General features: G+C 50.1%; 4 protein-coding genes across 4 annotated transcripts; 1 reads left to right on the top strand and 3 right to left on the bottom strand.

Moving 5' to 3' along the window:
• Positions 1-181: 181 nt before the first annotated feature.
• Positions 182-1,884, bottom strand: N7511_004165 (glycerophosphocholine acyltransferase; the record flags this gene model as incomplete). Its single annotated transcript, XM_057126590.1, has 2 exons — positions 182-908; positions 962-1,884. 2 exons carry the CDS (start codon positions 1,882-1,884, stop codon positions 182-184), a joined length of 1,650 nt encoding a protein of 549 aa, XP_056985480.1.
• Positions 1,885-2,619: 735 nt separating this feature from the next.
• On the bottom strand, positions 2,620-4,176 carry N7511_004166 (DUF2841 domain-containing protein; the record flags this gene model as incomplete). The annotated part of the gene is made up of 5 exons (XM_057126591.1): positions 2,620-3,068; positions 3,137-3,322; positions 3,376-3,618; positions 3,684-4,116; positions 4,168-4,176. 5 exons carry the CDS (start codon positions 4,174-4,176, stop codon positions 2,620-2,622), a joined length of 1,320 nt encoding a protein of 439 aa, XP_056985481.1.
• Positions 4,177-7,701: 3,525 nt separating this feature from the next.
• Positions 7,702-9,446, bottom strand: N7511_004167 (glycosyl hydrolase family 79 C-terminal domain-containing protein; the record flags this gene model as incomplete). Its single annotated transcript, XM_057126592.1, has 3 exons — positions 7,702-8,530; positions 8,597-9,121; positions 9,169-9,446. 3 exons carry the CDS (start codon positions 9,444-9,446, stop codon positions 7,702-7,704), a joined length of 1,632 nt encoding a protein of 543 aa, XP_056985482.1.
• A 1,139-nt stretch (positions 9,447-10,585) lies between these two features.
• Positions 10,586-12,268, top strand: N7511_004168 (uncharacterized protein; the record flags this gene model as incomplete). The annotated part of the gene is made up of 1 exon (XM_057126593.1): positions 10,586-12,268. The coding sequence occupies one exon, from the start codon at positions 10,586-10,588 to the stop codon at positions 12,266-12,268; it is 1,683 nt and encodes a 560-aa protein (XP_056985483.1).
• Positions 12,269-12,354: the final 86 nt, after the last annotated feature.

The following is a 12,354-nucleotide window of genomic DNA, read 5'->3' on the forward strand; positions in this document are numbered from 1 at the left end:
TAATACTGTTATCAATCTGGTTCTATGCAAAGTATCGCTCTAAATCAATATGAACAAAATATCGAGCAAAATCGTAAAACCAACGAGGAGGGTATAAAGATCGTCAAACGCTGGTATAAACAGATCGCAATGAAACCATAGACAGGGTATCGTAGATTAAAGAAAGGATTGTGCCCAATGCTTAACTTCTCCGGATCGCAGAATCAGGGTTCAGACTAGCTTGGAGGGCACTCGATGAGGCATCGGCAGAGTCAAGCAACGGAATGCGGTCAACACTGGAGCGCTTATCCCCACCGAAAGTATTGACAGCTTCACTAAGAGGACTAGGCTCGGCGGCAAGGAGCGGGCTGGTGACTCCGTCGGGAGAAGATTGCCAACGTGCAACGTCTTTCTTGAGTTCCTCAAGTTCCTTCTGGAAGCGCTTGCCGAACACGTCGATGTAGTAGGTTGCTCCGTTGTGGATGCTCCAGACAAACAAAGCGGCCATGTAGGCTCCGCTTGCCCACTTATACCAGAACCAGATCGGGCAGGGAATCATCGTTGAGAGGGCAAATCCATACTGGATGAACATAAAGCAAGGCTCCTGCAACGCCTCGGGTAGGCTTAGCACGAACTTGCCGATCCAGGCCTTGGAATATGACTTGCGGAGCCAGGTAAAGCTGGTTGGGCGACCTGCTGCGATTTGGTCACGACGACGGACGGTGATCAGGAAATGGTAAAGCAGCTGCCACACCAGATATGGAACTGTGGCCCAGAGAATCATGGCGCCAAGACCATAATGCTCGGGGTCCCCAGCCTGACTGTACTTGATGCTGTAGACTGCAGGGAAGCGCTCCTTGAGTCTTTCAACCGGGGTCAAATGCACTATACAATGCAGGGTCACCGGAGGCATAATGTGAATGAACAAACTAATATTGAGTCAGCTACCATCTCCGTCTCAAGCTTTGTCGGGCCAACATACCTGACAACCTTGTCCATACTATGGAAGACCATCGAGTTACGCCACATAGCAATAGCAGCAGCGTTATTTCCAAAAGTCAAACAAAAAGTGCTGATGAACAGCCGTTTCGAGTTGGGGAAGACCCAAATGCTCAACATGCAGAGCAAGTTGACAAAGTAACAGAGATCAGCCAGGAAGTAGTGATAGCCTTTGGCCTGGTAGGTGAAGTATCGAATAGGCATGAAGTATAGTAGCTGAGCGCTGAACCAGACGTGGAAGTACTCCGGGCAAGCACCGATCAGATAACCACTGATGAAGATATTGAGGACACCGGCAATGAAAGACGCTTTCTCGCGAAGGGTCACAGTGGCTGTCTTGCTCCACTGTTTACCCAAGCGTTCGACGCCTTGCTTCATCCTGGCACGGTATTTCTCCAACTTCTCATCGGCGGTCGGGGCTCGGCGTTTCCACTCCCCCACAACACGCTCCTTGGCGTTCAGCGAAGACGACTTGAGCTTCTCGCGCTGCCTGCGCACCTTCTCTTTCTGCATGGCGATAGTGTGCTGCCACTTCTCCAGACGCTGCGAGAGCTGGAAGTTGTCTAATAGATCGAAGACGGTCAACTTGTCCAGCGGCGGGAAAGTCTCCCAGTCCTCCTGGTATGAGCTGCTGTTGGAAAATGATCCGTTGCGCGATAGCCTACTGCTCGGCGATGCAGGAGGCGAGTAGAAGTCATCGTTATCAGCGAAATCGTCGGCAGGGAAGGGCACATCGATCTCCTCGAGTCCCGGGGTAGACGCAAGTGACTCGGGCATGGCTGGATCGGACTTTCGTCGAGCGCTAGTTTCCATCAAGAACTGCTGTTGGAAGAAAAATATTGTCGGACCGTCCCTGTGATTGGGGTATGGTCGACTGAGGAACCGGTTGAGTGTTAGCATCCCCATTGTAAACACGAGAGCACGTAGATGTGAGAAGGACCGGCGCAAGCGCTCAGCAGACACCGGCCTTATTTAGACATGAGGGGCAAGAGGTTGATGGCAACTCTACCTTATCGGCGATCACGGCCCTGGGGCGGATTCACGAGGCAAAGATGGGAAGCTGTGGTTGGTGATCCAGAGGATAAACAAATGCAAATCCCTGGGCGCATGACACGAAAACGGCTATAGTGAGAAGCTGCAGAGAGTCAAACTGTGCCAAAGGGACATGAATAAGGGAAGAGTTGAGCCAGCGAGAATAGGAGGAATTGACGTGTGCTTGTAATGTGGCTGGTGGTTGGTTGGGAGAGCTGCGCTGGGGGATCGTGACTTGGGCCCAATAAGAGAGCAGAGTGACGGCAGGTGGTCTGGTGGCCTGAGGCATCTCTCTTTCTATAGTTACAGTTTAGTTAACATACTCAAGTCCACTAAGTAGTCCAATCAAGCTCGGAAAACGTATATTTGTACACTTCCATTCTATCATAATCATGGCACATTTTCCAGGTTCCCAGACTTCTCGTATATAAAAGTCAGTTCACCATATAGATCCCATCCCGTAGAAAAAGAATTATAATCAATAGAACCCCGGTCCTGATCCCAATGCTCAAAAGTTCCATGCTTGAACTGATTCAAAAGAAAAGAAACCCCAGAAGGAAAGAGAAGAAAATAAAAGAATAACAAGAGAAAAGAAATAGTCAAGCAATCTTAATATCCATACTGCGACACGGGACTGGCATGTGGCCAGAATCCCTGGCCCTTGTCAGGCATGAAAGGCTGCGCGTAATAGCCAGACATGTAAGAAGGGTCATGCATGGGCTTCGGAATCGTCGGTGACTCGGGGGGAATAACATGCACCGTTGGGGGAGGCATACCCAATGGGTACGAACCAAAGCCGCCAGATGATGGGCTGTGTGGGCCACTTGACTCACTGGCTGTTGGTGACAAGGGCAGGATATGCGGGTGAGACTGGGGTTTGCAGTCGTCCTCCTCCATTGTGGGGATACCCTCCTCGTGGACGTCATTCATGTCGAGGTCTTGATTCATTGCTGATGATGATACCGGGGCGGGTTTTGTGCGTGATAGAGTCTCGTCTGTATCGTGATAGATTGCTTCAGGGAGATGTGTGTGCGTAATCTGAATCAAAGTGCTGGCATCTATAAGAGAAACAGAATATGATCAGCCATTGTGAAGGTTGGTCGGGACGTGATAGGCTGATACATACCGATTTCTCCGTCCAGGAACTGCTCTTCCATTTTTCGGACAAAGTAGATCTCATCAAGGACCTGGAGTTTGTTGGCGGGTGTGATCTGGCGTCTGACATCCTGACCGGCGTCACGCAATTTCTCAGCAGTGACCCCATGGCTATCCTTCAGCTCGCAAAGGATGTGGACAAGGAGTCGCAGGCGATCTATCATCGAGTTAGATATCCAATTCACACGCACGCCTCCGCTGCAAACCTACCATTCTTGAGTAGATGATCCGGTTCCTTGTGCAAGACACCTGCTGGCCACCACCCCGGCTTCGTATACTCCGGGTCAACACGCTGCGAGACACCGGCAATGACCCTGCGACCATTGTACGGGAAATGAACCTGCTTCCTCGGTTCAACCAGTTTGATATAAGACTTTGCAATGGCACGGCAGTTGAGTTGCTGGAAGTCTTCAAATGCCTTCTCATAGTACCGTCGTAACAGGGCGCGGTTTCCTACTCGAAGAACAGTTCGTGCGGGTGGGGGGATGTCATTGGCGGCGGAGAGAGAGACTTGGAACGAGACTTGACAATTCCAGCCGGGTTCGGTCTACGCTTTTTATTTCGGCTGTTTGGCGTCTGCCATTCAAATGGGATCTTCTCCATTGGTTTCGTCTGGCCGGTTTGGACCCAGTTGGGAGATGACTGCACGTCCCAGGCGCCGTAGGATGCTTGGCTGGCTTGCTCTGAACCATTCTCATCAGCTTGGAATTCTCTACGAAATGTGATCTGAAGTCTCTCTGACTCACCTCGAATAAAGCTTGGACCGGCTTGGGTTCCTGGACAGGTCATTTCAAGGAATCGATCTGTGACTTCCGGTGTGAAGATTGCGCCTCCACATCCGGCCATTGAGGCAGACGTTTGTAGTTGGTATTCCCCATTGTGGTCGATATAGATCATAGCAAAGTGTGGGTGAGGAAATTCCAGGTTCAGAGGCTGCTTGGGAGTGATCGACTAGTCAATCGTTAGCTATGAAGCTGGTACATAGCATCCATTGTCTATTACCATGTTCATGGGTTGGTGTGGAACACAGGTATCAGAATGTCTTCGTTCAAGTTCCCCCGGGAACGGATAGCCACGAGTTGTATCCATCGTGGAAGGGATGCGATTGTTGTATAGATGCTCTGATTCAATATTGTATGGGTCAACCCCCACATATACTTCGACTCAGCAAGGAGGTTGCGAGAGAAAATCCAAGACTAGGTCGGGGAACCACCACAATCTGTACTTAATAGAAAATATAGAACCCCACTCTATTTCGACAGGGGCAGGGATGTTCCAATGGATATTGTATCCGATAACGTTCAGGGGGGTAAGGGTCCAGGCGATCTAGATATATAGACCATAGATTGATCTGCTCGACTTCCGCAAACCTTCCAGTCCCCACATGACATCGGTGTCTCCTGGGAGTACGAATCGGCTTTCCGAGGCTGAAGCAAGGAAAAAAGGAAATAACTGCAAAGCTGCGAGTGGCGATAAGAAAGCTTCCGTGTCACTTACAAAGGGCCGAGTGCGTTCTGCGCATTGACATTCTTTAGGGCTGTGATCCATGGTTGAATCTTCCATTTGATTCGCGTTGGTCGGATTTGGAGGGGATCCGAGAACACTCTTTTGACGTCTCAACTTTTAGAAATGCTAAGTTTTTCTATAGATCGTCCCGAGATCTCCACTCATCAGCTTAGTCTCCGGGCTAGGGCTAATACGATCGGCTAGGTTAGCAACTAGAGTGTATCCATCGTTTCTACAGTCTCCCAGACCTGACAGGAGAGATGGGGTGAGGTGTGCCTGATCGAGCGATGGACCAATCAGTCCGAGTCAACAGGGATAGCTTCAGTTTGACCGCAGGATCGCCGATCTCTTGGCTCGCAGCAGCCACAACAGGTGATTAAGAGTTCAGCGGGCGCCCCCGACGCCTCTGAGATCATCGCATGCAAGCCAGGGGAGAAGTACCCAGAGGGCCCCAGCCTGGGGCGAGAGACTGATCACTGACTAACGCAGGCCTAGCCGAATCGTGTGGACTCTCTCTAGGTCTCTCTACTGTACAGTATTTACGTGCCCTCGGCGTAAGCCCACTCTGAGCATTTGTCCGGCTTCATGCAGCCCCAAGCCCATTTGTTGTCTTTTCAAGTCCATGGCCCTTGATCCGGTCAACTATAGTCAGTGTGTGTTCCTACGGTAAACATGATCCCCCAAGAGTATCTCCAAAACCAATACGATTGTCTGTGCGGTCGCTTCCAACCTAATCTGAAACGGGCCTGAAGAGTAAATGTGGTTTTTTTTTATTTTTGGTTTTCTGATCTCTGTCCTGTTCCCCAATGTGCGTATTGGACGGCTTGAACTTCCGTGATAAGGTCGTCGCCGGGACTATTGACCATTGAATCTTGAGCTTATTTCCAACACACGCGGAACTCAATTACTTGACTCCCGGTATGCGGGTTCTAAATCTGTGGATTGGAATAGGCCTTTCTTTTTTTGTTCCCCCTGCTTTCGACAGTACAGTAGATTCCTTCGGTAGTTCCCTCGACTTTCTTCTTTCTTTTTTTTTCTTTTTCCCTGTTGTAGCATGGGTTTCCCCAGGAGAACTCGGCCAATATTCCAAATCCTTAATGCTCTGCGGCATCGTGCAGGTGCGGACGTGGCAAGCCGGAGCTAGAGTCAACCCATTGACCTGAATACTGAAGTGGGTTGAATCGATAAAGGGATATCCAAAGTTAGTTTGTGTCCACCATTAGGATGAGTTCCTCGCTCCCGGATCGACAGTGTAACAGTCCTGGGGCATTGCGGATCTCAAACTTAGACCCGATCGTCGGTTTGCTCCAGAAACAAACGTCGTGGTTTCGGATTGTGCCTGTGGTCGAGGACTGTATGCTCGGTATACTCGGTATGCTGTCTACCCAACATACATGTACAATGCGGTGACAGTTTGAAGCGCCACATGTCGGTCTATGGTGGCCAGCGCCACCATCTGTAGCCATGACCCAATTTCGCTATTGCGTGTCCTGGTCCTGGATTTCATACTGTGGTTTTTGCTTCTTTGTCTCCTATCACGCAGCCACTATTGCCATCGGGACCGAGCCCGAGCAAACTCGGAAAACTTAACCCGCTTCTTATGATTTGACCTTGCCGGATGCACGGTGCCGCACGATATACATATGGTTGTCTCGCTTTAGAGTGTCAAGAGCTGAGAACAGTCACAGAAATTAAGGATGAGACTCCCCACTCTAGCTTCCTGCATTAGGGGGAAACAGATTGGGCGTTTATACTTTTTACCGGCGGAATGCGTGAGTCTTCTGACATTTGGGAACTATTGGGCAGTTCGTATTGACTATTCTCACCAGGCAGCCTCGTTCTTGGCAAAAGAAAGGAAAAAAAAAGCAGACAGCCTACAGTACAGTAGGAGTAGAATCAACGTAAAAGAAACCCCGATCCAAACCATTATACGGAGTAAAAACAAAATACATGCAACCCTTCCAGTCAATAACATGACCGATATTGCAGTAGAAGGTAAAGCACCATGTACAAAGAACAATAGTCATATTGACCCGCATTGGCCTCAAATCTCACGCCAAAGAAGCGGGCAAAATCAAGGAACAAGAAACGCCCCCGAAGTACGTGCGCACAAAAGGCCGTCCCTTGCGTTGGAGTGCGGGGGCAGAGCACAACACTTGGGCACCAGCAAAAGGCGTCCCCCCCTAGACACCCAAGACCTCGGAGACAACAAATCAGGGGGGTCTTCGATGACCAGATCTGGAGGTTGCACAACTAGGATCTTCCACGCCCGGGGTCTCCGTCAATTAGGCACTGCAGTATGTGCTTGGCCGCGGAAACGGCATTCCGGACCCCGGGTTTCTGACATTCCATTCCCACTGCACACAGATGTGGTGGAAGCCTGGCACCACGATAGCTGTGCAGGCGTGCATGGAACGCTGGGGGTTGGGGTTGGGGTTGGGAGTGGCAGTGGCATTTGGTGTTTAGGCTTCAGGCTTGGGAATTGGAGTTTGGGATTCTGATTACGTCTGGTTGCTGCCCTGGTAGCGGTGACTACTGTAGAGACAGACCATCCTAGATCGAGGCATGAAATGCACATGGGAACTGTTGTTCTTCTCACCGTAACTACAACGTCGGGATTTGAACCTACAAGGGCCAGGGTAGTAATGGAGAATGAATCTAAAGCTGTGAGTCTGAATAGGAGTACTGTAGGAACTGGGTTTTTTTTTTCTTTTCTTGTTTTCACCGATTGGAGCCTTCCACAGCCCTCGTTCTCGCTTGCCTCGGCCATACTTGCTCTCTTCGTGAAGCGCTCAGATATCGCCACTGTCAAGGAGAGATTCCTTCATCTCAGATCCCGAGCCCGATCTCGAACGTTATGCTTCAAGATAAGGACCCAGACCCTAAATTTAGAAACTCAATCTTATTTCCGAACTATGGACATATGTAAGACGGCGGAGCCAAGTCTAGGCATGTATGGAGCTACTCTGACTCGCTTGGGGGTTATCGATTATCTCCGCCATGGATATTGAACAGATCCCTTGATCGGGCCTAAAGATTGACCATGACAGCACTGGAATAAGGAACCTCGATCTCGATGGCCCCTTTCTTGCTCACGGATAGCCTTTCGCCAATCGTAACATTGGCTTGTCGCACCGGCTCCCCGCCCTGGAGCTCATAGTTATAGGACCAACCGTCCCATGTGATCCCGGTAATGGAATCGCTGCCATTTGCCATAAGCCTTTGGACGGAGAGCAATTTTGCCGATGTCGCCGGGATCTGGAAAGAGTACTTTGCCACAGGGCGCTGCGTCGATTCTGAAGACGAATGCGACAGCGAATCCGAGTCTGAGTCCGTACTTGTGTAGTTGTATTCTTGCAGATTGACCACTGCAATCCTGGCCAGAATGCCGTTCACGTACGCCGCGTAAGCTGCCTCTGTCTCTTCTGTCAGGGGGAGACTCACAACCTGGACATGGTCGCTATCTTGGTTGCTTTTCAGCATTGCTGCGACCATTGCATTGCCGTAGTATGGTGCCTTGGTTCCAATTGTGGTCTTGTTGGTCGGGACAGGCTGCCACGATGCGTAGCGGTAGTCTGTACCCTGGTGCATGTGTGTTCGTTGGATGCTTTGTGATGCGCAATAGAGGTTGAAATCCACTCCCCAGAGTGCTGCGCCGAACGAGTTGGATAATCCTGGTTTTCCTTGATGGTAGAGTGAATTGGTCTCGCCAAGAATGTAGGGGATGTTCTTGGTCAGACCCTGGGAGCTGAGCTCTTGGGAAAGTTTGGCATGTTGATCGACGCTATGGGTGGTTGCGGTGTGGTTCATGAGGGTGTGGCGGAGGGTAACGCCTGGTTGATCGGCGCCGCCGATGTAGCTGGATGACTGTTAGATCCCATTTAACTGGACATCATATTCCATGTGAAGAGGGAAGGGCTCATACTTGTGCATGGAGTTCAATCCAATATTGTGGACTGTATCCAATCCACTTTTCCATGTCTTGAGCGGATCCAAACTGTTCGTGAGACCTGCAAACGACGGCGCAAGGTACTTGTACTTGGCCTCGTCTGCCATCTCAGGGCAACTCTTCTTGAGCTGACGCTTGACAACTTGTGCCTTGGCCAGCCATTCGGTCACATAGTCGCTCTCCGACCAACTCGTAGGCCGTACACTATTCGGCGTGGTTGTCTTGAAAAGATCTGGCTCGTTACCGATCTCCCAGTAAGCCAGTTTCCCGTCCTTGAGGGCTTTACATGCCAGTGGCACGGTGGCAATGAGATTATCCATGCCCACAGTGCCATTCTTGCCCATGTTGAAGCCATGGCTGAACTTGACGCCCGGCCAAGTCGAGTATGACTCGAAGTATGAGGGCCCATATGAGACAATGGATGGGTAGTCTTCAGATACAGCTGGAACATATGTTCCTTGGATTCCTGTTTTCAGGTCTGGGTCGTACAATGCAAGGTCCCTTTAATACTGTCAGTGGTTGTTCTTCCTTTGTCCAAGGTAACATACTGGGTGTTTCCGCCAACGCGAATATGTGGCTTCCCACCTTGGAGCTTACCAAGGTTATCGAGTAAGTTCTGTGAGAACTTATTCGGTTGGGAAGAGTTGCCCGCGAAGTCGGGGAAAGAGGAAAACTCAATCGAGAAGGCTACAAACGGGTTCAAGATGGCAGCTCCTGCCGATTGAGGGACATGTCCACTAACAGCAATGACAGCTGAGGCTTCTCGCTCAACCACTGCTGGTACTGCCGCCACAATAGTGGCTCCTAGGAGCAAAGGGATAAGCATGGTACTGTAGTCTATACAAGACGCTGATTATATGAACTTCTCGGTGATGCTGCAATTTGTTTGCTCTTGGAATTCCTCGAAACTAAGAGCAGAGTAGTATTGTGAGTGATATATATATCACTTCTACCGCTAGGAAGGTTATTGAATTTGACTCTTCAATTGCCGCTTGGCGACAGGCATAATGCTTCGCAGCGGGACAGCCCGCCTTGAAGACTGGCGATTGGAGTAAAAACTGCCTAAGTCACGTTTATATGAGACTTTCTCCGGATTCTCAGTGCGGGGGTTGCATCTGAAGCTGTGGAGAGCCGATCGTTGCACCCGCAGCGCCAGGGTCGGCAATTGAACATAATTATGGATATTATGATCACATATAGTCAAATTCCTTGTCAATATGATAGTGTGGAACTTGGAAGCTTATATGATTAGGCCCACAAGGTAAGACGGGCCAGAACACTCCAGTTGAACATTGTTGAACTGGAGTACACAGTCTCTATCTTCCATTCTTACAAAAACATAAATTTACTTTTAAAGTAGTGTTCAGATTAGGGTAGTGCATAAATTATGCTCAAATACACTCAGGATACTTCGCTAGCGTTGTTCTTGAAGGCTCTATCCTATTCGTCTGTCTACATCGCTCTGGTGATATTAGGGCTACTGAGCTCACGGGAATACCAGGTGATATCCTCCAGGGTTCTCGAACGATCCTCAGCCAGTCATGATCAAAGAGATACAGCTCCAGCATTTCATCATGGCTCAGTTGACTTGCTCTGGTCACTCTACTCATCCAAAGCAACTGCGTTTGCAATCTTTGTCAACTATTTGCCATCTCAAGCTTCATTTCTCTTCTTCACCACACTTCAATCTGCTAACAACTCGATCACACAGCACCTCGAGCCTCGTATCGTGGTAAGCTCTGTCTTCTCCTGTTCTTTAGCCCATTCACTCCGTACCTTCCAAATCCCAAGACCCTCTGAGCTTCTTTCACTTCTTCTCACTTTCCCTACTTTTACTTAATCCTTTATCCCCCTCTTCGATCCATCCATCATATTTCTTCTCATTATCCTTCTTCTCCTTCTCCTCCTCTCGTCTGCGTCATACGGCATCAAAATCTGACATTTTCCATCAGCATCAAAACCAAAATGGTACAAACATATCTCTCGAGCTTCCACATTGCGAAACTCGTCTCTGAGTTTGAAGAGACTCCCCACCGGTCGAGAATGAAGGACATGATAGCCTCCTTGTTCTATTACGCTTTCGACGATCATAGGAAGTGGCGCATGAACTTCAAGTCTGACCGTAAGGGCAATGGATCATACATGACCGTTATGGAAGTGGATGAGGATGGGAAGAGCCTCCACGCTATCGTCAAGATTGTGGCCAACGATAGACCTATCCCCAACGATTGGGACCTCGCTCTTCCCTTTCTTGCATCTGCTCCTATTACTGATGACCGATGCTGGGCTTTTCTCTTCCAGGGAATGACCATGAAGCTCTTCGAGTACCACCGCGACCAACCCAAGGGATATCGACTTTTCGGCTGTGACTTCAAGATCAACGGAAAGAAGACTGATACCCTGCACATTCGTGACGACTGCGAGGCATTGAACAGTGTTCTCTACTACATCCCCGAGGAGCATCCCCGACCTCTCAGTGCTACTTTCCTGAAGCTTCAGGCTAAGGCCAAGGCACTAAAAGCTGTCTTGGATGATCTCATTCGTGACAACACTCCTGAAGTTCAGTCTGAGTCTGAGAAGGTCTCAGTCGAGGACCAGTCTGTGGCTAGTGCTTCTGCTGACCCCGAGTTCTTGACTCCAGCTGTGAAGACCAACACTGATCCACAGATCATGCCCGAGGTCGACACTACCCAGCCTATTGCTGAGCCTATTGATCAGTCTGCTGATAAGCCTACTATCGACGGTCTTGTCAGCCTTCCATTTAGACCTGCTCCAAGCTCTGCCACCACACTTGCTCCAAGCCCTGCCGCCAGTCCTCCCATCAATCTTGTATTGCGGGCTGCCCCAAGCCCTGCCATCAAGCCAGCTGCTGGACCTGCCTTCAACCCTGGCGCCTATTCTTCGATCAAGTCTGCTACCAACCCTGCTATCAAGCCCGGTACTCGCGTCCAGAAGCCTGGCGACTATTCAGCCTTCAAAGCTACTTCGCAATCTGCTCTCAAGCCTGGCGCTCCCGCCTTCAAGCCTACAACCAGTCCTATCAGCAAGCCAGCCACCAAGTTGACTCTAAAGCTCGGTCCTCCTCCCATCCAGCCCGGAGACTTTTCAGCTTTCAAGGATACTGCGCAATCTACTCTTAAGCCTGGTGCTCCCGCCTTCGAGCCTGCAACCACTCCCACCAGCAAGCCAGTTACTAAATTGACCCTGAAACTCGGTCCCACTCCAGTTCAGCCTGGCAACTATTCAGCCTTCAAAGATACTGCACAGTCTACTCTCAAGCCTGGCGCTCCCGCCTTCGAGCCTCCAGCCAGTCCCATCAACAAGCCAGCCACCAAATTGACCCTCAAACTTGGTCCTCCTCCGTTCCAGCCTGGCGCCTATGGTTCTCTCAAGAACCGCTCGTCTAAGGCTACTCCTCCCGCCGCGAAGAAAAGCACTCCGCCCAAGTTCCAGCCTGCTCCCAAGCCCGCCGTCAAGCCTGCTGTCAGTCCCGCTGTCAATCCCGCTATGGGGCTCAACACCCAGCCCAAGGTCGATGCAGCTGCTACCAAATCCCCTGATGCTGATCTCATGAACCTTGCAAACTTGAGCCTTGGTGCTGAAAGCAAGACTAAAGCTCCCGCGGCTCCAGCTCCCAGTCTGATCTAAGAATCCGGTTCAGACAACCGTCATGAATCTTTTGCTATGCTCATACATTGAATATGCCGTGGACATTTCCTCTTTTTCTTTCTTTT

The sequence above is a fragment of the Penicillium nucicola genome (assembly GCF_028828085.1).
Source record: "Penicillium nucicola strain IBT 29836 chromosome Unknown utg000003l, whole genome shotgun sequence".
In the NCBI taxonomy this organism is placed as follows: domain Eukaryota; kingdom Fungi; phylum Ascomycota; class Eurotiomycetes; order Eurotiales; family Aspergillaceae; genus Penicillium; species Penicillium nucicola.